We start from the raw sequence: 26,898 nt of genomic DNA, 5'->3' as shown, positions 1-26,898 counted from the left end.
AAATGGAACCATCCGACCTGCACCGGAGCAGTCTGGGTTTGCAATGATGCAGATGTTTCCCAGTACAAAGTAAAACCAGGGTTAACCCCAAATTTATCTGGATAAGCCAAAATTCTGCTTTGTAGTGCAGGCCTCTGGTTTCAAACCACCAAGAAACCAAACACTTCAAGCAGCACTTTACAAGCTGACGTGTGATAGTACAGCAGCTATGTCCATCTTTTGTATACAGTCTGTGCCTAACATCTATAGATAATGACTGGACACAATACCAGTGTTGTTAAACCTTCAGTCACTGTTATATCGTACATGGTGGGAAAAGAATAAATGCCTGACAAGAGTTTGCAGTTGTAAAACACACCAACTGCACATTAAGGACAAGTGAACCTTAAGATGCAGTGCTGACACCCGAGTCAGAGTTTTTCCTCAATGATTCTGGCTAATGCCCGACTTTCAGATACCAGAAACACGAAAACATTTTAGCCTGATTGAACTCAGCGTTAAAAGAAATGTTGTACAGTAGTTTTGTCGATCTTTATTACTTAAGTGTAGCAAATGAGAGACGCTGGAATCAAATGCTAAAGGTGCTCACTCATAAAGACGTGATGTCATTTAGATCAGCATTAAGTTTTAATTAAACACCCCAATCTCTAGCTCAGAGGCAACAATGACGCACTTAAACAGAAACCCTGAAGAGAGGTGCTCACACTCACTGAGCTTCACTGTAACAATTCCACCTCTATGACAACAGTTTGCAAACAACTTCTGTACCACTGCAATTTCAGTCAGTTTATTCTGCATTATGTACAGATCATCCTATTAAAACTTTATACAGTATGTACACATTCAAATAAATCAGTATGTTACAGTGTCTGCAGTGGTAACGTGTTGAGAATGCAGGAAACAGAAGAATGATGCATGTTAAATGAAAAGACAGCAGAGGAAGCTGATTGGTTTCATTTGATTTGAATTCACTGGATTGGTTGATGATCCATGTCCTCTGTAACACATCGATGAGGAGTGCGGGACCTAATGTCAGACGAATTAAAATAGGAAGTTCAAGCAAAGACGTCACTGACAGTAAAACTACCAAACACAAACCCAGCACGGCCTCTCCCACAGCTTGGTTTGAAAGGACATTTCTTCTTCTGTCTCATTAAGCTGACAAATGCCCGCAGTACTACTACTGCAGCAGTCCTTGATGATGTAAATCGAAACAAACAAAAAGCAGGTGCTATTGCTTTCTGACGCAGAAACAGTCCACAAGCATTTTCTGACAGTCCAGCTCGACACAGTTAGAAACCTGAACCTGTGGAAGAAAGCTAATGGAGAACCAAAGCAACCGAACACCAGCTCAGAGTTCCTGTTGGTCCAGAGTGATATGTCTGAGTCGGGACAAGTGGATCAGTTGTCTGGAGGAGGAGAGGGAGGCGATGACGACGATGACGGTGTTGTCTCTAGCTTACGAAGGCGGCGGCGTCTCAGCTCAGCAGCATTTGGCTCTCCATCCTCTCCGTCCTCCACTCCTTCGTCCATCTTCTCTTCTCTTTCAGTGGAGTCAGCGGACTGAGAGGAAACAGTTGCTCCGTTCACTTGATCGGCTGGAGACAGAATCGTCATGGTTACTGAACTTCTCTCCACTGTTAAATCCTATGAAAAACAAGACTTGAAAGGCGATAACCAGTTACTTACAGATGGACGAGTCCCTCTCCGTGCTGGGACTCTCTGTGTTACTGCCAGCTGTGGAAGATGAGGCCGTGCGATTTGTCCCGCTGGCTTCTCCAGTGCTGCCAGCCCGAGGAGGACTGTGGAGAAATCGGCAGAGGCACAAACGGTCAAACAAGCAATAAGCTCAAAACTCTATGTAGAAAACAGCATAGAGGACCAAACCTGGCACATCACTGTATCTCTTGAAGCACTGAACTGAGTTAAATAGTTACAGATTCCTCATATCTAATCAAAAGTAAGAGAATCTATCCATTACGTGAGTGTTGCGACGGTGCTGAGGTAGTGGTGGATGTTGAGCATGGCAGCGTCTAGCAAGGTGTGGATGTTTTGAAGACACTGGAGTCGGGCCTCGAGGCCCCGCCGACCCTCTGCCTCCAGCTCCCTCAGCTCCTCTTCTGACAGCCGGGACAAGGAGGGAGGGGGAGGTGGCATCGAGGACACTGTAGGAGAGAGAAGACAAAATGAACTGAACTGTAACAGCACTGACACGCTAACAAACACGCTTAACCAAGAGCTGCCAGAGTTTTGGGACACATTTGCAGACACTCAGTTAAATTCAAGATGTTCCTACAGCCGTCGTGGCCAAAACGTTTTGAGAATGACACAAATATTGGTTTTCACAAGACCTCTACAATTCACCCTGGCATGCTGTCAACCCATTCTTTCATAATCAGTGCTTGGAGTTTATCACAATTTTTGTTGTGTTTGTCCACCCACCTCTTGAGGACTGACGACAAGTTCTCAATTGGATTAAGGCCTGGGAGCCACTTAGTTATTACTTTGGCCTTCCCACCCACTTCCTTGGGTGAGAAGCAGCCCCACAGATGAATTGTCTCAGGATGCTTTACTGTTGGCATGAGACAGTAAAGCGGACAATCCTTTTTCCAGATGCCCCAAACAATCGGAAAGGGGCTTCATCAGAGAAAATGACTTTACCCCAGTCCTCAGCAGTCCACTCGCTGTACTTTTTGCAGAATATCAGTTTGTCCCTAATGGTTATTTTGGAGAAAAGTGGCTTCTTTGATGCCCTTTTTCTTCGCCAGGCCATCCTCCAAGTCTTCGCCTCACTGCGTGTGCAGATGCACTCACACCTGTCTGCTGCCATTCCTGAGCAAGCTCAGCACTGGTGGCACCCCCGATCCTGCAGCTGGATCATCTTTAGGAGACGTCCTGGCACTTGCTGGACTTTCTTGGGCACCCTGAAGCCTTCATGGTTGATTTAGGTGCGATCATAGTAGCAACAGCATCCTTGTCTGTGAAGCCCTTTTTATGCAACACAATGATGGCTGCACGCGTTTCCTTGCAGGTAACCACGGTTAATAGGAAGAACAAAGATTTCACGCATCATGGTGCTTTAACACATCCAGTCTGCTATTCTGACTCAACCATCATGACACAAAGATCTCCAGCCTTGTGCTCACCAACATTCTCACCTGAGTTAACAAGAAGATTATTGAAATGATCTCAGCAGGTCCTTTTATGGCAGTGACGAAATGCAGTGGAAATTTGGGGTTTTTTTGGGATTAAGTTCATTTTCAAGGCAAAGGACTTTGCCCTTCATCTGATTACTCTTCATACCATTCTGGAGTATATGCAAATTGGCATCATAAAAACTGAAGCAGCAAACTTTGTGAAAACTAATATTTGTGTCATTCTCAGAACTGTAAGTGTTGCGATGTATCCAGTTCGCATCATTCATTTACCCTTTAGCTTGAAGTTAAGAATGCTCATGAAAACTCTGATGCTTTACACAAAACTGCCACAATCCAAATACATCTTTGAAAAGACAAAACAGTCAGGCTATGAGAGGTCTGACAGGACCGAGGCACCTTGGTGTGACAAATGAACCAACCTACCCAAGGTTTAGATCATAAGGAACAGAAAAGATGCATTTGTGCAGAAAAAAAGTCACTCATACAGATATTATCATCACCAGTGTCCTTGAACAGCAGCCTGCTCAGGCAAAAACTCTAAATGTGAATTTAAGGATAGACCACAATATTTGGAAAACTGCTAACACTTACCAAAGGGAGGAGGTGGTGGCATGGGGAGCCATGGTGCAGCAGGGAAGGGAGGAGGGGGGAAAGAGAATGGGAAGCCTGGCACTGCTGATCCTGGAGCTGCTGCTGTAGTAGCAGAATCTGCAGTAGATGTTGTGGGCTGGGTGGTGCCTGAAGGGAAAAACAAAAGCAACAAAAGCCCAATCACTCAGAGGTGTCTCTTTCATTTTACATTCAGGAGCTACAGGAGGCGTCCTTACTAGCTGTCTGTGTGGACTCTGTGCTGCTTTGTGGAGCATCAGTAGCACCTGGAGCTGGAGGTACAGCTGCTCCAGCAGGAGGAGGCACTGCAGGGAAGGGACCCCAGAAGGGGAAGATGCCGGGAGGAAACCCTGGTAACATGCCTAGAGCCACTGGAGAAAATACAAGGACAAAAGAACACAGTTAAATTCTCACATAGTGGAATATTCCTATCGCATAAGCTGCTTTAAAACCAAGTTCCCACTTCAGTTTACTTTTATCCAATGGCTGCTTTCAAGCTGGGAGAACCCACATTACTGATGCTCTGCAGTGTAATGTGGGTGACCTTCATGTACCACTGAAAGCAAGACAAACACGGGGGTTGCGATCACCTGGTCTTGTTTTTACTCTCACCATTAGGTGGTTGGCCTGCGGGGGCGTTTGCAGGGGCGTTGGCGGGGGCTGCCGGGGCTGGAGGCGGCGCTTGGGCTGGAGCCGGAGTCTGGTTGTTATTCGTAGCACGGAGTACGTCCATGCGGCAGGTGGGACAGGTCTGCTGTCTCTGGAACCAAGAGCGCAGGCAGCTGGAAGGAGGACAGGACAAAAACACAAACCTTTCAAACACAAAGTCATGTTCAGTCTGCCACACTCACTCCTCTTCTGTTTAAACGCAGGTCCTGTGTTTAATGCTGACCACCTCTGACATGGAACTGTTTGTTTTTCTTTGCAGGCTACAATCTTTCCTTGCTGATTCAGACCTTTTACCACAGAACTTACCTGGAGTGAAAAATGTGATTACAAGGCAATTTCTTGGCTCCAGTCACCATTTCTTCTCGACAGATGATGCAGACGTTGTCTGAGGCCTGCAGATCTTCAGGAGTAGCGTCGGGGTATCTGATCACAGACAGAAGAGAGAGGCGGACGTGAACAACGTTTCTGGCCAGAGGACACATTAGTCACTCCATTATTTTGGGCCTTGATTTCACATCTGCAAAACAGACGTGTACATACAGCGTATTCATGTTGCGGATGGCTCTCCGGGACATTACAGCATCTGTTACAGCTTTTTTGAACTGCCTGCAAGATACAAGAAAAGAGAAACAATAATCAGAACAAAGTCAGTGGTATACAAAAGAGTCTCATTATGTAAAATGTCATTTTAATTAAGGACAAAGCACCCAAGTCTCCTCTATTAGTTAACTTACTTATCTAGTTAGTTACTAGTTATCTAATTGGTTTAGATAAAGATTTTAAAGTAACTGCTATTGTTGGACTCTACTTGGACAGCTTTGCATGATTCACAGTTTAAAATAATGCTTATTTATCTTATACTGGGCTTTGGTGCTGCCCCTCATTTCCAAACGGTGGAGGCAGATGCTTCTCCCTGACTCTGGTTTTGCCCGAGGTTTCTTCCTGTTAAAAGGGAGTTTTTCATTCCCACTGTCACCGAGTGCTTGCTCAAAGGGGGTCATTTGATTGTTGGGGTTTTCTCTGTATTACTATAGGGTCTTTACTTTGCAATATAAAGCATCTTGAGGCGACTGCTGTTGTGATTTGATGCCTTATTGAACTGAAATGAATAAAGCTCCCATCCTTTCACAGCAGCTTTCTTCTCGACTGCCCCTCACAGGCAGGACTTTAGAACAGCAGGTGGGTGGGGCTGCTGTGAGCACACCCTCTACCCTGATCTGGACACTAAATGACAACGACACAAGAGAAGGAAAAAAGCCTCTTTTTTGCTCTAAATGACTCCAGAATCAAAACCATATTTAACAAATTAGAATGTTATACAAATATGACATAAAATAAAAGCATCATGGGTCCTTTTAAATAAGCACTTTTTTCTTTTCTCAGCAATCATCTTTGTTGAACACTAAGGGGAAATTATACTTCGTCTCCACTCTAATAATTATTAGCACTGTAGTCAGTTTAAAGGCAAATGTGCCAAACAGGTATACAACTGGCCTTACTTCATTCATTCAAAAGGCTGAAATTAACGGTGACGACAGTCCTCGCAGTCCCATTTTTACAAAGATAACAGGACTAATGAAACTCAAGCAGGGATTCTGGTCACTGTCATGATAACTTTGCTTTCTAGTTTCTCTTTCTCCACATTTCCACTGCCTCTCTGGTGCTGCTCTTTTCCCCGGTAGCATAAAAACTTAAATGTTTTCCAATAAATTTAAACATAATTGGAGCTTTGAAGCCTAAGCTTCTTGCTCAGGGACACTTGGTGACACAGTCGTCCTTATTTGAAATTTTGGGCATGTTTAAAACAAATTTGGTCTAACATAAAAGTATATTTTCTGTAATTCAATACCTGTGTCTCATGTGTTTTAAATGACTAAATGAAAATCCTCAAACTGAACTGTGTATAAAGCCCAACACCACAGACCAATGGTAAAAACATCATGAAGATTCTGATCATAAGTAGTAAAGGAATCGCTCACCTCATAGCCAAATACATGGGCCGAATGGCAAACAGAGGGAAGGTGTGCACCTTTATCATGATGGTCATGAAGGCAATGTACAGGAACACTTTGACCACACCTGGAATAAAGATGTCAGATAACATTTAAGAACACCTGCCACCACAATCCCAGAACAATTTCAGCATTTCATACTTTGAACCCCAACTGAATACAGCACCTGTGAAGAGGTCGGTGTAAAGCATATAGACAGCCTTGTTATCCCAGGGGTTCTCACTCTGCAGGTCAATAGTATGCAGAAGATACTTGATAAAGGTTGTCAGGACCATGGTCAGCAGGATGGCATACTGAGAAGAACAAATGCAAACATTTGTTTTGGTTGTTATGTGCACGTATCAACCGATGAGATCCATCATTTCTATCATGGGCCAGCAGAAGGAAAGAGTGAGAGGTTCACAGCAACTGGTTCAAATCTAAAGAGCAGACTCATTTCACAGCAACCATTATGACACAGAGAAAAAACACTAATCCCATTTATTAAAGCTCTGATCCTTAATTGAACAGAATGTTTTTAATGTCAGTATAATACCTACTATTTCATAACAAAAATGGCTGCTGTGAAGAAAAATATAAGGGAATGAGATTCAAACAGTCAAAGACGTGTCAAGCTAGCTTATTGTTTGCATGTACAACAGTTTCAATTCAGCTTCAGCTCACGACAAACCTCAAATCCAAACACAAGCTGGACCGAAGCGCCTCGGGTAATGATGCTGTGACAGGCATGGTTGACGAACAGGAAGTCCATGACACCCAGCAGTCCCATGAGAGCTGCAGAAAGTAAAGGAGCACATATCAGTTTTTTTCTAACCAGTTTCTCAGCTCGAAGTTTGCATGCAGACGGTTGGAAGTCTAAACAAAAATCATGTTGCAAAACTTGAATATGTGTTGGATTTGATTAAGGAAACCTATCACGCTGACAGAGCTACAAACTGTCCGCTGTTCACTTACAACAGTTTGTAACGACAAATAAGTCATTAGCTTATACATATTCCCTTATTCCTAAAGAATTCCACTTTGCAATGATGCCACCTGCAGTTAAATCCACTTATTAATATCAAGGCATCCTATTACAGCACCAAGACTAAGGCAGACTGCATGGCTTAAAGAGGTGGTTAGAGTAAATAAAAGTTTTTTGAGCCAAAAGCTCAGTTACTAGAGGCTGATGGAAATTAATTCATTCAATTAGACAGTTTTTCCCCTGCTCTTGGCTCTGCATGATGTCACAGAGAGCAAAAATCCCTACAGTCACCTGAGGCACAAAACTCTGGCTAACTGTGGCTGTGACACACAGCAACTCTGACCAGCCAATAAGAAAGCTGAATTAGGGAGGAGGGGAAGGAAGCTAAACAGTTCGTTTGAGCACTAAAGCATCATAAGGGTCAGTATATGATCAGTTTTCTTTATGTTATACTTTAATATAATCTGAGACTAAATACATAGAGGTGGAAACGAACACAGCAGCTTTTTTTGTAACAGACCAGCTTCCCTTGCAGTGTTCAGGAAACTGCTGTGGCTTGTTACTGTTATCCACTGTAATGTTCTGGCCTTACAAATAAACCAGAGCAGGTGGCCTGTAGTGCAAGTATAAAAATTTGCATATAGTTTCACTTAGCTAAAGATTTATGACTTCAATTGGTGGAAGAGACAGAGTTGCCCAAAAGGAGAAATGAAAGACAAAAGGAAAGCCGGCAAAGAAGTGAGGTATGAATGATATTCCACTGTGCTGATGTCTACTTACATAAAACCCTCAAGTGAAAAACCCATGATATGTTGGGACTCCGCTCCATCTGACAGAAAAAGGATTGAAAAGACCCGTTAGCACATGCAAAGCTAAATACACTCAAATGCTACATAAGATTCAGAGTATCGTATGAATCTGTATGCTTTACATTCTGCAACTTACGGCTCTTTTTGAAATGGCAGTTTTAATATAGTTACAAGTCATCTAATTTACAACATGCTAAAGGATCTTTATGTTTAATTTCTAATAAAATGATCAGTTATAAAATCTCCAATAACAATGACATCAATGCTCCACACCCTTAACCACACACCATCTGTTCCACCCGGTGTCCCACACTTCCTTTCTACCTTTGAGCAATGTCCTGTACACAGATGCAGTGGAGTGTGTTTTATGTGCATTGTGTGAGACAAGGAAGCGCTTTCTCATTCATCACTCACAAAGTCCACCCGGTCCTCAGCCAGCCAGTGGAAGCACTTAAGGAAGAGGAGGAGGGTAAAGAGGGCGACGAAGCGAGGAGAGAAATCATCCCTGAACACAGTGAAAGCCAGGCACGTCTCGGTCACAGCGTACCACGAGCGTTCGATGAGATGCTGGGGGTAGCCAGGAAAGAATGTTCAAATGCATATGAACAAAAGAATCTCAGCAGTATTATTAAGACCGTGCAATAAATTCTAAATTAAATATGTCACAATAAATCAACTGAACATAAAAGATATCTCTACCTCCATTTCTGCAGCTCTCAACTGACCAAAAAAGACCTTCCTCATAAACTTTCCCAGCAGAAACACCAGCACAAATGCCTGGATGTACAACACCTGATACCAGGAGAGAAAGGAAAATTTAAAGAATTTACAGAAAAAAAGAAAACAAAACATGGAACATTTGACTTCATTTCCAATCTTACCGCCATGCTGGGACTGCTCTTGGTGAGGTAAACTACAGTCGGGTAAAACTGGTGTTTGAGTAAATAAGCATGTGCCACAACGGCCCCAGTCAACGCCAGACTGGTGACAGTCACTAAGGCTGCTCGCACCATTTTGGCCTTGGATGCTGTGGAGCGGAAACAGATGGAGAAGGAATGGAAGAACAGGTTAATGCTTGTGAAAGTTGGCAAATACACTAAAGCAGAACGCAAATAAAAGTGATATGCTTGGGGGGGGAGGGGCGTCTTTATGCCATGTTCGTTTTACTTAGATAACGACTTTTAAAATAAAATGTATTAGGTAGACTTTATGAGGGTATATGGTCAAAAGGTTTCGGCATTCATAGTGAAATATAGTTGTGCTGTTAAACAAAAAAAAATACAGAAACGTTTTATATTTAAACATCAATGATGCTTCCTTTTGAAGTTTTGGAGCTCACCACTACAATTATCAGAAATAACTTATAGTAAAGCTAGTTAAACAACAGCTACACCCCCTCTTCAGAAAAATCAAACAAAACCACGTATACAGATGCTAAGTAGCTTACTGTTTTTAAAGCTAATGGGCCAATGAAGTCTGAAAGCCGACTGACCTGCCAGGTTTTCAAGAAATATTAAATGCTAAAACCACAAATATAAAGAAGCTACACATTATCCAAATACCCGAAGATACGATTGTCTGGGTTAATAATGTTATCTGCTCCACAGACTAACTGTCAAACAGTTAACTGTGTTAGTTAGCCAGTTTTAGCTAGCGTTAGCCAGCTAGCTGCTACTGTTGCAGCTGTCACTACTCTGCGGGACTCACCTACTCGATGTCTGTGGTAGACTTTCTCCTTAGTACCTTTGTCGGATGTATCCCTGCCTGCTTGAACTCTATATTATCAGCAACTACTCCATTTCAGCTCTTTCACAACACCCTCCCTGTAATATTTATTATCCTCACCCCTTTTTGCCTGTATACGTGTTTATCTTTGGCTTGCTCACTAGAAGCCACCTCACATCCGGTTGGTAAAATTATTTTGACGCAAGAGCAATTTGTGTGTCTCACGACATGCTTGTGTTCTTATGTCCGGTAATCGCTATAAAAAGCAGATAGAGGGACGCTTAATTTACAGTACTTAGTCACGACTTAATATTAGTGTTTGACCCCTATATCGCGTAACAGTGTCTGTAGGTGCGGTTTGTTTCACTCTATTGTATTGTTAAGCGACGCACCTTTTAGGATATTTACGGTAAATAACAACGTGGACCAATAGGAAGTTGACTGGCTGATGCATCATTGGTTAACGCTTCAGGTCTGGCGGTGAAAAACTGGAAAAGGGCAACCTGCTATTCTGTAACCTCCTGTACTCACTGTTATATCTATTTTTGTTTATTTATAAGCTCAGATGGACATGTATACAAATATATAGGTCATACTACGCTGAAAAATATTTGTGCTACGTTGTTATTCAGAGCTGATTATAGATTCAAATAAAGCTTCCTGAAAGATTTATTGAAAAATTTCCTTTAACTTGAATTGTTTCGAAAGGTTCTGCGTGTACCTACCTCATGAATATGAAGAAATCCTGCATGCTGTCCTTATTGAGACATGCTGCAAGAAATACAAAAATATCAACAAACATTTCAACATTTTTAAGTTCTCCATTTCAGCCAAAGCAAAAAGAATGCTATTCTTGTATAACAGATTTATTGACACTAAGCTGTACTGTAAACAGAAATCAGCTGTGGACTTTGTGTACTTAATATTTCAGTCATTACAATTCACTGTCCTTTATGAGTTTACCACAGTGTCTGTGTATTTTCACAACCCTTTACATCTAATAAGGGCTATTCAAAGCAATCAGCCATAGCTAGAATGATTCCATGGAGAAAGCTGGATGGTGTGTCATCAGTTTTCATTATCAGAACAAACCACTGTGTTTACATGTGTGCACATCCCTCGCTTCAGCATCCGGGTGAATCCATCTGCTCACATATGTTTTGACTGATTGTCGCCAATTTGCCAAGACCAGAAGTAAGCACAGAACAGCCATCGCTGTTATCAACTGGTAACTTAAAGACATTTTTGTTACCTGAAGTAAAAATAAAAACTTGACTTTAGAAAAAAAGAAAGAAATAGAAACAGTATTTTTACTTAAAACAGAAAGAAAAACAAGAGGAAAATAAAATAAAAATTCACAGGAAATGCCTTTGTCCAACACAAGCAGGAGACTGTTGCACACTGAGGTTACCGTCTCTACACGACTGAGCCAAAAGTCAAAAATTTAAAAACAAAAACACTTAAAAGTACAAAACTAAAATTATTCCGTTACCAAATAACCCCTTTATTTCATTGAGCAAAGGAGGTCAAATTATTTATCAACATAATGCCTTGGTACCCACGCCAAACCCATCCAACATGCCTCCATAAAATTCATGAGTGCACAATATTGTTAATACAGTGAGTATGGAAAATACAGCCACTCTTACTTGAACACGAGAGTACAAACAAGAATCAATAATGATGGCGTCCACCTTCTGATTATATCATATATGACTACTTCTATTACGATAGATGTAACATTCACAATGTTGTTAGCTTATGGCATGTTAAACTTGTTCAGTGATTGATCTCCCATATCAAAAACTATCAGGTTGGCATACATAACTTTCTTAAAAGGCAGTAGCTCAGTGTTCAATTCTAGCAGTAGAGACTATAAAAAGAAAGCATGTTATATCTGAGTCTAATGGTAAACATAGTCATGTCTATATCTTTATTGTAAATATCTGACATTGAGACAACAATGTAAGAAAAGTGTTTTGTAAAATTTCAAATTGTCAGACACAAGGCAGAGTAGTGAAACAGTTCTGCTTCATTAAAAACTACACATATGGAGAAACAAAAAGTTATTTGTCAAACATTAAAACTTGATGCAAAAAAAAAAAATTAACATTTGACAGATTCAAGCTTGACAATGGAGCCCTCAGTTCTTGGAGGTATTGTAGCATTGTCAAGCAGTAGTGTGTCCATGTCGTCACTGCTACTTGGGCATTTTTTCATCTTTCTCCGGGTATTTGCTTGCAACATTGATGCCATTTCAACAACTGGATGCTGGCTGCGGGTGCTGTTGAATTATTAGCCAGTCCCTTCCCAAAGTAAGTGTAAACAGTTCAGCCATTAAGACCGTTTTAAATTAGAAATCATTGAGGGGTTTTGGGGGCAAGGGGGGTGATTTTCATAACGGGTCTCCCAGGCTCTCACAAGTCCAGTATTAGGACACAGAGGAGATTGGGTTGAGAGGAGAACCCATTTGTGTTAGCACTTTGTCTAGCCACTGAAGGGGCCCGTGCAGGTGCACTTCAATCCAGCAGGGGGTGCTGGTGACATCCTGTCGATGATACTCTGCTCCCCAGCCCTGTGGGGGGAAAAAAACAAACAAAAAAAAAGGTACACCATATTACACAATGACAGTGACTGATGATGTTTGCACTTATTAAATCAAACAAATGCGTGGCTGGTATTGTTTTCACCATACCTGTGTGTGTGTCAGTCTCATCATGACTTAATGCAGACTAGAGAAATCTACTGTAACAGAAACTACCAAATAGGTGTACTTCTTGGAGTACTTTGGTAGGTTGTTTTTCTGACTTATAGCAAAAAGAAAGTCAGGTTTTGAAGTGCTTGTGGTCTGACTCAGACTAGTGAGGAAAAATATATTACCGAGAACGTCTTCATTCGACTTGTGTACAGCATGAAACCCTTACCTTGACAAAGCTCATCCTAATGGTACACATCTTGGTAAGCTCATAGACCGCCTCAAAGCCATGGTTAACCGACTGAGCCAGAAGTTGAGCAAACTCTTGGTTGTTGAAAATCTTCAGGCTACATCCACTGGGGATCTTGCACACAGTGGTAGGGTGGAAGCCGTGGTGGTAATTACAGTTACGACTCTGAACAAAAATGCTGGTGTCGCTGAGGCACTCTGCATACACCTCCCCTCCCACATAGTACAGGTGCACTCCTGGACGACAAACAAAAGTGTAAGAACATTTAATCACAATCATTTCCTTATTTCCTACTCTTACTGGGGTTATTAGTCATACCTTTGCCAATGTGTCTGCGGGTGTTCTCGATTGTGGAGTTGCGGTTGACGTTGGACAGCAGTCCGAGGCAGAAGCGGTTTTTGTTGTTTGAGGGGTCAGTGAAGCCATCCACGAGCACACTGGTGGATGAAGCGTGGTAAGCCTCTCCAACACGATTGTTAAGTTCATAGTAGACAATAGAGCACCAGTGACTGGGCTCCTCATACTCCACTGGCTGCACATCTGGAAACAATAGATAAGATCAACAGATGTCGAACACGGATTTGAAATGAATTCAGACAATCCAGACAGTACAGACTGAGTGGTTAATTAAACTACAAGATTTATTAATTATTACGGTTAAAGAGGAAAAGTGTAACCAGGAACAAAGCTCTGTTAACCCAACTCATGTAAAACTACATTCAATGAGGTTACCTCAAGTAGCTCTAAAAGACCAGTCCTAACATATGGTCTACACCAACAGTCTGGGCAGAGGTCATACAAGTTTAAATAAATTCAAAGCTTTCATATCTTTCTTATTTCTGTAGTACAATGATGTGATGCTCCATAGAGGCTCTAATTTAGTCAACCTACATAGACTCACTTACTCCCCTCTTCAGCTCTCATAAACCAATTACTGCTGGTAGACATGAAGTGTAGCGATCCTTGTGCTTCAGTAAAATGTTGTTGTACAGAGATTTACAAGCACTAGGTAAATCTCAGTAATGTGTGAACTGTTTTTGGCAAGGGCCTGAAAAATATCAAAGCCCTGCACATCAGCTTAAAAAGGTTGTTTAAACACCTTTTAAATGTGGGGACTGCAAAACACTGACAGAGTCAATAGTCCAAGTGATATTAAAACATCTTTTCCTAAATATAACCATGAATGTAACAGAGAGCTGCTTCGCACTTATCCAATAAGAGTGTTCTGTTAAATGAGTCACCAAAGGACTTGAAACTGTTATGTTTAGGTTTAAGCATAATAGCTTATCATAAATAGGGGATCATGACAGCACATTGGGCAACGCGTTTGATTTGGTAGAGTCGTACCGCAGCTGCCCTTCCTCACATAACCCTCCTAGAGACAAACAGGAGAACCTTCACACATTTGACAAATGGGTTAACCACTACAACTGAAAGATATAAACCAGGTTTCATGGAAGACTGTGTAAAAAGTGTCCCATAAACTAAAACGGAGACAGCAGTACTCGGATTTGAAGAGAAAAAAATGAGGAAGAAACAAGACCTTTGTAAATTAAACTCTGTTCATAATTCTAACAGCTAGTTAAGGAGGAAAGGAAACTTATACATGAAGCTGAGATATACCAACAGGTTTGGTATATTTTTGCTACTGTCAGTATAACTGCGAGCACATCTCACCACCTCTGGCAATGCTCTGTGGTACCAGGCTGCTGTTCGTTTCCATGGACTGGGGCTCCTGGCCGATCGGCTCATCAGGGGGCATGTAGGCCGGTGGTGGGGTGTCAGCTGAGACATTAAGAGAGAAGTTAGTGGGACCAGTTGCTGCTGCTGACAAATGCACTCTCTCTCTCACGCACACAAAATCCCCTTAGACACTCCTTAGAACAATCATGACAAGATCTGTACCCCGGAAATGGTGTCAGATTACACACATCCCTCATTTGCTAAGCCACATGCTAACCCATTCCCGACAGATGCAATATGAGCTTTTCAAGCCCTTAGTGAGGCATACAGGAAACAAAACATCTATTTAAAACTGCAATAAGGACATTTCAGGGGATCATGATGCTTGTCAGCATTCAAAAAGCCAACCAAAGCTTTGAAGGACAAATAATTTAAATCCTAAATTGCTGTTAAAAACAAAACAAAAAAACAAAAAAAAACCCCCTTTTTTGCCAGACTGCCTTCAATCACTGGATGTGTCAGCAGATCTGGAGTGAAGCAGAGTCTAGACTAAGAGCATCAGTGCTGGTGGATGGAACTGGATTCACCTGGCTACATCATTTGTTTTTTCGCCATACAACTGTAAACACACTTTTTTTCCCCCTTGCATTATGCAACTTGCAAAACAGAAATCCTGAGAGACCAGTGTTTATCAAAAGTCAGACATTTGTTGGCTACATGACAGTGACAATTCAGAAAAACAATGGTTTGGCAACTTTCCCAGGGTCAGGTGGAGGAGTGTAGTTGGTGTACCTGGGAGTTGGAATGGACTTGAGGGCCCCGAACTGGCAGGAGAGTTTGGATAAGTACCAGAGCTGGCTGGAGAAGGAGGATATGGAGAGTTGGGAGAAATGGAAAAAGAGCTGCCGCCACCTCCACCTCCTCCACTGCTGCCACCCCCATTGTGCGGCTGTTGGAAGGACTCTGGATAGGTGGCATTCAGGGGCATGTGTGGCTCGTTGTGGGTGAGGTTACGGAACTGTACCAGCAAGCTGTGCTGCGGGTTGAACTCGCTGTGCCGTGGTACCAGGACAGGAGGAAGCACTGGATGGAAGAAGAAAAATGAATTAAACAAATGTGCTGAAAAAAAGAAACTGTGCACACATGATGTATCACCATGTGGAATTCACAATTCATGAAAACTAAGTTTTGGACTTGCCCTACTCCTTAAAAACAATTAAAATTTATGTGAAAATAATTTAAACCGGAAAGTAGCATAGATTAATCTTGTAGAAGCTGAAAATACCTAATGTGTAGAACACTGTATTTGTATACATATACACTGTATTTGTATATGCTGAGATCGTTATTACAGTATTTTAATATGATGATATGATTTTAATAATGCTACTATCAAAAATAACTCTGAAGGAATTCCAACCTGTATGTTGAAATAGAGATGACTGAACAACAACAGTGAGTCTTGAAACGTTATTTTTAGACCTTGATATATAAGAACAAGATGTCCTTCACATTTAATTTTACCCTTAAGGATTGAAGGTTTCCCTTTGCAAGATATTACTCTGACTTTAAGAGTCCAGGCTCCAAGGCTGAAATATAGTCTTCTCACCGACAAGTGATCTGCATCCTTGAACCGGTCAATACAGACCTTGCAATCCTGAACCAGTGTAGTATCAGAAAGCCTGTATCTTTAGGGTCATCCATGAGTGAATAAGTGTATATGATGGGGTGTGGGAGAAAAGGGGGAAGGGGGGGTTAAGTGATGTGAAAGTGCTGGGAGTTTAGTCTGAGTGGTTTATGCGTTTAGTACACTGCTTTCTGATGCCACACCCAATCTGGAATGCCTGAGGCATATAATCTAATAAGACTCCCAGAGCTAGTGATATTGATTTTCTGTGAAATGGAGGGGGCGGGCAGAAAAGGCCCGTGTGATGACAGCCTCCTGACCTTTGTAGATTTGTTTACCAGCTCTACAGTTTACTCAGAGCTCTGAGAGATGTGCACAGTTCTAAATTGCTTTAATCCATCTTGTATTTGAAAGTTAAAAGGCAAAAAGCAAAACGAAACAATAGGCTAGAAATGTTAGAAACACTGCAAATAAACCAATTATGTGATGACTATGCCTCACAGAACACAGGTTTAATTGTATACACACCAACCATTAACATTACATGTCTGTTTAAATAGAAAAGCTAAGGTTGATTAAACAGAACCTGTTTAAGGTGAGAAAAATTACATACCAGGGCTCTCCACTCTCTTGTAGTGATATGGGTTTATGCACACCTCCTTCTGTTTGGAGCCAAACGGATACTCGCAAATGTCCAGAGGCTTGAGCTCATGGTGGGACTGTAGATCCGGCCAGCGCCACACTCTGCAGTAGATAACATGAGGAAGACCCTTCCTGTGGGAAACCTGCAGCCGGCCGTCCAGTGATCTTGGAATGGTAACACACTTGCTGGGCTGTCCAGGGCAGCTCAGCGCTTTCTCCAGGTCTTCCATGGCACCCTTCTTCTTCTTCAACTTTTTCACAAGTGCATCAACTGCCTTTTCTGCCCATTTCTCTTCCTCGTCTCCCTGTTTCCAGCCAAGCAGGCGCCTGACTGTCGGACTTGTGAAGGAGAACAAACTAGACATGGAAGTCATTCTGCAAGTTGTAGTGTAGGTAAAAGAGAGGAACTTTCCTTCGCGATGAAACTAGGCCTATGCAAGGGGGCCAAAAATCAGCCAGCAGGTAATCTCCAAAGAACGTTATTAACCCAACGCAGTCTGTGAGCGTGTGATCAACAAAAGAAGTTGCTTGAGTGAGTAATATAAGTGTGCAAGTATGAAAAGCCAACACTGATGAGGGGTGGGGTGAGGGGAGCGGAGAGGAGAGGAGACTTTAGCCTTGTCTGACCAAGGACAGGAAGCAGGGGAGGGACAGGAGTGAGCAAGCAGGACGCAGCTGCTGCTGCTCAGGAAGGGCCCTCCAGCAAGCTGTCCGGAGTTGGGTCACTACCACTGATGGAGAGGGGGGGGTGTAGTCTGCAGGAGCTCAAATCAGGACTTATGTTGAACTGATACACTGCAGCAGGCCTCACTGGTGCAAGTCTGACACACGTCTTATAAGGAAGTGATCATTTCTTGAGGACTCCCAATGCTCTTTTGGCTAACTTCATTCAAATCACCCACAGTCAGGGTTTCCTCTGTCAGCCTTCTGCAAAACAAAAGATCAGAGAAAGATCAAGAACACATGTAAAGTTTGAAATTACTGTTATCTAGATGAACAAGCAAGCCTTTCTAAACATTTATAGCAACTGTTACAGTTTTTTATTTAATGACATGAAACAGTCTTTATGGCAACCCACTTAGAGAAGCACTATTCTCGATCCATGGGGTGGGGGTTTGGGAATTCAAGAAAGCCCTTTGTGCTATTTTTGATCTGACACATTTCCACAGAAACGCCACCATCACTACTTAGATGACTCAGTTATGTGAAACGCGTTCCATCTCAAACTCGAGATCAATCATGCACATGGAAAACACTTAACAGCCATATGGCCTAAAATGCATCTAACATGATCATTTGTCACACAACAAGCAATTCTGCAGAAAGGCAGCTACAGAGTGCTCAAGGCCAACTCCCCATTTTAACAAAATAAGGAAAGCAGTTTGGATCGGGACCAAAATTTAATGAGCTCTTTTTAAAGTGCCACCTCTTCAAGTTTCAGGACATTCTGCTTTTGGTGGACTCATACTTACAGGCAGACACACAGCTGTGATCACACTGGCAGAGGAAAGAGCAGAATAGATGCTACATTCGGGCTAACAATGATTGCTGAACTGACTGGTACAAGCTATGCCACAACAGGTAAAAACTCTTAAGGCAGCATGTGGAGAATCAAGAAAATCAAAAAAAAAAAAAAAAAAAAAAAAATCACTTGCCTAGTGAAATCTCAGCCAATTTTTGAACTACTTTTCAAATAAATAATGTGACAATTGAGACAAAATACTGACCTCTCTCTTCAGTATTTGCACTGGGAGAGGGAAAAAGAAAAAGAAAAAAAAGAAGTAAAACTAAGAGTTGCTGATTACCCCTCACTACTGATGCACTGCACCAAGATACCTTTGTCTCAGACTGCTCTAGAGATGTTGAGGAGTTCAGGCAATTATGACATATAACACTTCAATCCACTTCATACAGACAGAGCAGACAGAGGGTCAACACATGCAGCCTGCAGCAGCAGCTGTTTGGGGGCCTGTGAAACTGGCCTTAGTCAAAAAGGATGTAACCACAAAGAGCTGCTTCCTCCCTCATCCCATCTCTGCCCAATCCCTCCCTTCCAGCTAACAGCTGTCCAACAGCACTGCACCCACTCCCATTGCTCATTGTTCTCCACACACATGAAAGCAGAGAGAAACATCCTAAAGCAGGACACACACACACACACACCAAAAAAAACCCCCATATCAACCTGTAAATGTTGGGAGCTTTTCTGGAAGTCACCAGGCCACATTAAAGTGGTTCTTCCTACATGTGGATAGGCCTTTTTCAGATTCCAAGTGATACACAAGTTCATGGTTCAGTTAGTAAAGACAAGTAATCAATTTACACATCCAAACTTGTGGATAAACACACTGTAGCTACAAAGACTACATTAAATAAGATTTCTCATGCCAATCATTCAGATAACGCTGAGCTTTTCAAAAGAAACAGTTCACGCCGATAGCTTATTCTCTGTGTCAAATCAGTCTCGACTAAAGTATGTTTAACCAGATCCAGACAGATATCAGTGGGCTGATATTGGCCTATCACAGATTTATCTGTAGTTTACAGTACTGGCATGTTAATAACAACACCATCGGTTTCCATTTTTATTACAACTAGTTCCATGTGCGTGCGTGAGAAGAATAGCAACAAATACATCTACGCCAAGATCCAAGATCACAAACACAAAACAAAACACTACAACACCACACCACACCACTGGGATTTCTTAACTAGTTATTCCCAAGTCGAGTTTCATTTCCCCAAGCATAAAATACCTTTTTTAAATAGCCTAATATAACAACCAAAGGTTAAGACTTGTGGATCAGTTGTGTATAAACGGGTAGTAAAATCGTCAAAGGCCCACTATGAACCAGGGAAAACCCTTTATGAATCACAGAAAATATATAGGTCATAGATGCATTAAGAAAATGCATATACACATATGTACATGGATACAAAATTTTAAAAATACCATCTCCAAGCATGGCGGGAAACAATGAGATGTACTTTAATAATAGGAAGTGCACCCCAGAAGCTTCTCAAATCGTTGATAGATGTTCATCAGTTTGGGCTGCTCTGGATTACACGCCTGAGAAATTCCTTTAATCCCGTTTAAAAGATGTCTACATAAAACGCACACAGCAAGCAAAACAAAAAGACCAAAAAAAAAAACTTCCAAAAAACTGGAAAACCTGACAACACTACTTTGTTTAACAGCGTGTAATCCGTCTTTAACGCTTGTCAAACATGAAGTAACACGGAACAGACAATATGGAAGGACGATTCAGTACCCCCCCACCACCACCACCCCAACCAGAGAAAGAGAGAAAAGGCATTCAGAAAGACGCATCTAATTATACACAGACCCCAGAAACAGCAATAAAAATAGCTTTTAGTACTGCTCCAAGTGGTCCACGAAAATACACACGGTCACAATATAATATCCCACTGGCATTAGCTAACTCTGGTATGTAGCAACTTGATGTAAGTAGCATCGAGATTTTGCTAACTAGCTTAGCTTGCTTTCACAGAACACATCTTGTTTAGCGTGAAGTTTTTAATTAAACACCTCGTAACAACCATCTACATAAGAGTCTACCATAATCGTTTTATCATCAAGTATAACTTGGGGAGTCATTGTATTCAGCCTCTTAGTAGTTTGACAACGTTTACTTCAGCCTTCCTCCTCTTCCTCCATTCCAGAAACTTTTTGAACTTCTCACAACTGAAGCTAAGCTATATTAGCTGTTAGCCAAGCTCTCCGAGGGGAACGGAGCGCCGAGCCTCTGTGTCCTGCTGATGTAGCTCCCTGGAGTTCAAGTCTACTCTCTTATTTCAACCGTTAAATAACCACATACCTTTCAACAATGCGTGCGAATCATGACAGTGATCTTTCTTGCAAACATTTAGCCCGTAATCCCAACTTTTATATAAATTTCTTTCGTTTTCAGAGCCCCTTCGTTCCGTCTCTCCGTGCCATGTCCTCCAGATCCTGGAGTGAAATAGTCTGGGAAGGCGGAGTAAATATCGCTCCGCTGTCCTAACAAACTAGTGCTCGCTTAGGCATTAAGGTCCGTGAAGATTTCGTTTCTTACTGCAAAGACACTAAACATTAACACTAGTTTTAAACAGCTTTTAATATACTACTAAGCATGACCCACAATCGCTTACTTTTCGAAAAAAAAAAATCAGGTCACTTTTCTCGAGTATAGGTCAGATTGTTCCAAGTGAGCTAACTTTTCTCCATCTTGACATTTGCAACCAGAATATCGAAAATATAACGTTAAATGATACGGCGGCAGCTAAAAACGTATAAGAAATGAAAGTGAAACGTTTCCATTTATTCTTTTCTGCTTTTGATGTTTAAGTGATTGAAGCTGGACGTCTTACGGTGGTCGTGCTGCGGCTCTGGAACGTCTCACAAGTTGCTGGCTCCACTCAGTCTGGAGGGCTGCGGTTTGTTGTGTATTGTTGTCCTTTGTAGTCACTTGTTCGACACTTCGCCAGCCCTCGCGATGTTAACCCTTTGAACTTGAGGAATCAAAACAGAACTAAATATTCCACGACGATTCCCGTAGACGAACCGCTACTTTCTCACAGGACAGTGTCGAAGCTGCGGATTCTTCATTCAGTCTGCGGACTCCGAATGAAATGCAGTGCGCGTGCTCTGCCACTAGCGAGCACCCGACAACCTCACGAGGAATATCACAGCCTACTGGTTTGCTTTATAAAGTGGGATTCTCCCGATTCCTTCCTCCCATCCCATTGGGATAGCCACTTCAACAAAGAAGTGTTCAAGTGAGTTAACCAGACCTACAGCATTTATAAATAAAAACATAAGATATATGTATTTTTTTAAAGGTGGATTAATACTTTTCTTCACAAACTAAAATAACTTTATCGTTTGCTGATTGTCAGGCTGAACTTTAATGGGAAACAAATCACAGAAGTTTCTGAGATTTTTTATTTTTTATTTTATAAGACTCAACAGTGAGCATCAGTGACCTTCAGTGGGCCAGCGTGGGCAGCCAAGTCTGAAGTCACCTGTCTATGAGTTGTATCAAAGTGTTACAGGAAACACTATAGCAGTGGGTTTGGGGACCACTTTATTTTGTTGCTGACATCACTGCTCTCAGACAAAACACAACATGCTACATACCATCCAGACAAGATTACAGGCTGCCCATAAGAATCTGTCATGCATTGACTCTGTAATCCTTTGCATGAGGAAAAATGACACACTCCTTCCTCCTTCGGGCTCTGTAAACGTGTCCATTCTGGCTGTAAGTTATGTGTTCAAACGTGACCAGTGGAACTATCATATTTGTTTTTATAATGTAACACAGTGGGATGTGGTAACCCCACTGTCGAACGGTTGCCGCAATGCAGCTTGGAGTTTACATTGGTCTAATTAAATATTCACAGCGGATGGTGACGTGAGCTCAGTCTGGAAATCACACTTACACTTAAGCTTGTGTATCAAAATGCAAGATATTCAAGAATCAAATGCATTATTCTTATGTATGTATTCCCTTAATGCTTTCAAGGCAACTTCTATGGGGAAATTCCACCTGCAAATCATCATTGTGTAATGCTATTGATCCTTTGCAGGAGGAAAACTACTACTGACACTATTACAGTTCATGTCATTCAGGTGTACAAAGCTTTCTTTTTTCCATTAAAGGGGATATATTCAGTTTTTTTCTATTTTCTTATAAATATACACTTTTCAGAGATTTTGGTCCATACTGGCATATTGACATCAAAGTTAGTGGAGATTGGCTGGCTGCACATTTATGACTAGAAGCTCCTGTTCTGTTACATCCCAAAGGTGCTCTACTGGAAAGAGTTCTGGTGACTGTGGAGGCCATTTGAGCACAGTGAACTCGTTGTCATGTGAAACCAGATTTCAGTTTTGTGACATGATGCACTGTCCTACTGGAAGGAGCCATCAGAAGATGGGTACACTGTGGTCATAAAGGAATCAATATGGTCAGGAACTATACTCAGGTACGTTGTACCACCTCACGGCAAAAAGTGTGTCAAGAAAGTATCCTCCACACCATTAGACCCACCAGTCTGAAGCGTTGATACGAGGCAGGATGGATCCGTGATTTTGTGTAGTTTCATGTAGTTTGCGTCTGAACTTGCCATCCAAATATTACAGCAGAAATTGTGACTCATCAGACCAGGCAACATCTATTGTCCAATTTTAGCGAGACTGTGTGAATTATAACCTCAGTTCCTTGTTCCTAGGTGACAGGAGTAGCACCAGTTGTGGTCTTCTGCTGCTGTAGCCCATCTGCTTCAAAGCTGGACATGTTGTGTGTTCAGAGATGCTCTTCTGTATACCTTGGTGGTAATTTGAGTTGCCGGCCATTTTCCTCTGATGTCAACAAGACATTTTCACCCAGAGAACTGCTGCTCACTGGATTTTCCCAGCAGTTTCTGAAATACTCAGAGCAGCCCATGTGGCACCAACAATGATGGCATGTTCAAAGACACTTAAATATTTTTTCTTCCCTGTTCTGATGTTCCATTTGAACTTCAGAAGGTTCTCTTGACCATGTTTGACTATGATGGTCTATTAGACATGGTCAAAGCTTGAAACAATTAGGTCAGATTAAATTGAAGTATTCCCTTCAAGGCAAAGTTTCAGGCTTCAGACAGTTTTTCAGCCCTTTGTGATGTAACAGAGAGATGTTCCCAATGGTGCGGTCACGCCAAGCAAAGTTTTAGGTTGGTGTGATTATATGAAAAAGTCTATACAATGAGGCAAACTGAAATAAATTTGCACAGCTGTAGGCCATACAGGTAACTCTAGGATAGCACAAGTTAAAACACATTTAGCTCTGGTGAAAAATTCTCTATAGCCTGTGTTAAGAAAAACCATCAGCTGGGATTTTCCTATGGGCTGCAGATTCTCTTCTGACGCCACCAACAGCCAAAATGTCACTGTAACTAGACAGTTACCAGTTGTACTCCCTTCTTGTCCTGATTGGCTGTCAGGGGCAAATATTTTAAGGTTTCCAAAAAAACAGACTTCACAGGAGCAATTAAACCTAAACTTTGCTTTGCAGTTGGTGCGAGTGCTGTTTAAACCTTTTTGTGAGGGGCAGCCAATCATAAGAAAGCGGGCTTGTGATAGCAGCTAAATTGATAGGCTGCACCAACTGAAATAATGATGATTTTTTTGAAACTGGGAATCATGCAAAGTCATTCTAGTAGTCTCCAACAATAGGTAAAAATAAATAAATAAATAAATGGAGGACAATAGATCAGCTTCATGGACAGACAGGAGATTACAGATATACAGGTTGTATTTTTCTTATCAATAGGAAGTCTCACTGTTCAGTTAACTGGCTTTCCACTCCTTTTGTGGTTATAAAAACTTTTGTAGTTTTTGCTAAGCCATCATCCGTGTGGTTCACTCAGAGGTCAGCTGCCAGTGCAAGCAGTTTGATTGACAGGTGATCAAACAGGTTAAGTATACACTGTTCAGGTAGTATGCGTTTGTACAATATCTGTGGGTGATGAGCCAGTCTTTTGAACTGAACAAGCATGTAGTGTTGACATAGTTTTGAGCTGAACCCTTATGTGTCACACTGTTCTCTTTGACTGTCCGCCTATTCTGCCCGTCACAGTCAGCTACACAAATCCTCTTCCACCTCCTTCAAAAATAAAACTGCACAATGCATCACTTCCTGTTCACCAAAGTTTTTTTTTTTAAACACCAAGCCAACGTCAGGCACATCGTGTTCAGAACAGCAAGTGAGTAACATATTCATGAACTGATGGGAAGCTGAATCACAGCTGTGTTTGAAAACACACAGCAGTAAACTTGGTGGTTGGCCTCAAGACACCAAGGCGATTTTTGATTGGTTGGAGAAATCAACCTGTCCTGAATTTAGTCACACGCAAGACGATTGAGACCTGAAGAGTCAGTCGCTGCAATATTAGAGAGCTAGAAAGAATGCCGCCTGCGGATTGCTGGGAGCAACCATTCAAGGAAAAAAAATAATAATAAAAAAAAATACTGTGAAGCCATCACTATCATCAATTTCTCCATGAACATAGTAAAAATGCTAGATTATGTTTCAGCCAGCTACTTCAAATTGCTCTTTTTAAATCTACTTTATTTATTTTTTTTAAAGAAAGTAAAACTCAGTTGTGCAATAAAGAGACAAATACATTCACCATAAAATGAGTAGGTTTATTCGTTGTTCGTCCTTAAATGGATACCAACTTTTATAAAATGATTTGCTGTTTTGTGGGTGAGTTTAGGTATCAATCAAGCCACTGACAGTGGTGGCTAAACAGTGCAGCATTAAAGAGAGACAAAGCCCCAATCCAGGTCTTATGGTACATCCATTCAGCCTCCACGTACAGTCTATGTTAAAGGGGATCTTTTATGCTTTTATATGCGTGTGTTGCAAATAACGAGGCCATCTGTGCAGGTAATCACTATGAGCCAAAAACGTCAGTGCTCTAAATGTTACAAATGCACAATGCTATTGTACAGGATGTATCAAAAAGAATAATCCCATTTTAAAGTGCTTTCATTCGATGTTCACAGGAAACAATCTAAACATGTACCATTTAGAAAGACGGCATTCGTGAGTTTCACTTGGTTCCTGGTTGGTAGCATAACAACAGCAGTGGCTGCAGACATACCCACAAAAGTAGGGGGCAAGTTTGACTTTCATATGGATATAAAGTGTGTGTCCGGTGTAGGGATGCATTGAGCAGTTGTGAGCATTGTGTGATAAATTTTACATTCAGCCATGCATTTTAAAGATTTAATTTTCTACATGTCCTTTACTTTTAAAAAATATAGCTTTTGGAAATCAGATGACTCTTTTGATACACCCTGTTCTCTTAATTATGTATAATGTCAGAAGTGGATCGCCCTAATATGGTTAGGTCATTTAAACAGGTCTGGCCGACACACTGTTCAAATTCTCCATTTATGAGAGTCAGCCAATCAGAAGATAGTGTGCTTAATGAGACAGCGGCCTTAAAGGGGGAGGGCAAAAGTAAAAATTTAGAGCATAAAAGGTCCCCTTTAAATTTTGCAAACTACTTCTGTGTAGCCTCTCACTTACTACTTTGGTTTGTACTTTTGATTTTTTTTTTTTTGCCAGAAACATTCAAACATTCTGCCAGAGTCAAGTGTCAAGATTACTTTAAAAATTACAGATTACACACTCAGTTGGTCTGTAGTTAATGTACCTGAAGCTCGGGACTTTCTTCCCCCTCCATGATTTTATTTTGTCCCTTTATACTCAGAGTGACAAAGAATCAAGTTTTGTTCTTTTTAAACAAAAATTTACAGTGATGAGTCAAATATGCTATACTCACAGCAAAACATAACACTGGGGAAACAAAAGGAAACAATATATTATACCACACTCAAATATTAGGAAGGAAAATTAACCAGTGTCTCGTGTACACACTTTGACAGCAGTGCAAGTCAGTGGATCGGGTTCATTTTGGTAAAATCTTCTAAGATCTGAATCGACAAAAATCAACACATTGCAGGTGCACGCAGTACGCAGATTCAAACGAATTAAAATTGATTAATGTGAAAAGCTATTGTCCTGACTCCCGTTCAACAACATGTGACAGATTAAGATAACAAGAAAAAGTAACGAAGAAGAATTAAAAGCCCCTTCCTTAATCAAAGCAGCACTGGATCACCGACGCTAACACCACAGTCACGTTTTTAGGTTTGATCTTTTTAGTTCAATTTCAAAATATTGCTTTCAGTGATTTCCCCTCATATCACTAAAAAGTTAGTTAAACACTCGGAACTGATTTGTCTCCTTCAGTAGGTTTAGGTGAAGGATGCCTCCTGTTATACTCTGTAATGATTTCACTGTGCTTCAGAGCAAATATTCACACGATACTTGAAAAAGCCTGAATGTTGTTACAAAGTTACAGTTTGAGAAGTTTTTTTCTGTATTTGATTAGCATCATGACACAGTTTCATATGGGGGCTCTCAATTACAAGAAAGGAGGCTTATGACTTCAGCTGAGGGTCACCGCGATGAGCTCAGCTTTTTGTCAGAGTG

The 26,898-nt window shown here is 41.4% G+C and overlaps 2 protein-coding genes across 4 annotated transcripts; both read right to left on the bottom strand.

The window, feature by feature from the left end:
• Positions 1 to 505: 505 nt before the first annotated feature.
• Positions 506 to 10,111, bottom strand: syvn1 (synovial apoptosis inhibitor 1, synoviolin). The gene is made up of 16 exons (XM_063499718.1): positions 9,929 to 10,111; positions 9,103 to 9,248; positions 8,921 to 9,013; positions 8,636 to 8,788; positions 8,193 to 8,241; positions 7,119 to 7,222; positions 6,615 to 6,741; positions 6,416 to 6,515; positions 4,977 to 5,042; positions 4,743 to 4,859; positions 4,380 to 4,549; positions 3,986 to 4,138; positions 3,750 to 3,896; positions 1,982 to 2,165; positions 1,690 to 1,802; positions 506 to 1,598 (listed from the first exon to the last, which is right to left on the bottom strand). The coding sequence occupies exons 2-16, from the start codon at positions 9,232 to 9,234 to the stop codon at positions 1,402 to 1,404; spliced, it is 1,905 nt and encodes a 634-aa protein (XP_063355788.1). The 5' UTR covers positions 9,235 to 9,248; positions 9,929 to 10,111; the 3' UTR covers positions 506 to 1,401.
• Positions 10,112 to 10,796: 685 nt separating this feature from the next.
• smad5 (SMAD family member 5) lies at positions 10,797 to 21,478 on the bottom strand. 3 transcript variants are annotated; one of them, XM_063499700.1, is made up of 7 exons: positions 21,215 to 21,478; positions 16,815 to 17,770; positions 15,367 to 15,657; positions 14,569 to 14,676; positions 13,210 to 13,431; positions 12,871 to 13,127; positions 10,797 to 12,521 (listed from the first exon to the last, which is right to left on the bottom strand). In XM_063499700.1, the coding sequence occupies exons 2-7, from the start codon at positions 17,215 to 17,217 to the stop codon at positions 12,378 to 12,380; spliced, it is 1,425 nt and encodes a 474-aa protein (XP_063355770.1). In that variant the 5' UTR covers positions 17,218 to 17,770; positions 21,215 to 21,478; the 3' UTR covers positions 10,797 to 12,377. The 3 variants fall into 3 exon arrangements, with proteins under 3 accessions (XP_063355770.1, XP_063355763.1, XP_063355776.1); XM_063499693.1 differs by lacking the exon at positions 21,215 to 21,478 and adding an exon at positions 20,683 to 20,812; XM_063499706.1 differs by lacking the exon at positions 21,215 to 21,478 and adding an exon at positions 20,683 to 20,812 and having other exon boundaries at positions 14,572 to 14,676.
• Positions 21,479 to 26,898: the final 5,420 nt, after the last annotated feature.

Source organism: Pelmatolapia mariae, linkage group LG2 (genome assembly GCF_036321145.2).
Source record: "Pelmatolapia mariae isolate MD_Pm_ZW linkage group LG2, Pm_UMD_F_2, whole genome shotgun sequence".
Lineage (NCBI taxonomy): Eukaryota > Metazoa > Chordata > Actinopteri > Cichliformes > Cichlidae > Pelmatolapia > Pelmatolapia mariae.
Note: the sequence above shows the minus strand (reverse complement) of the source record. Positions and strands in the feature narration are given on the sequence as shown.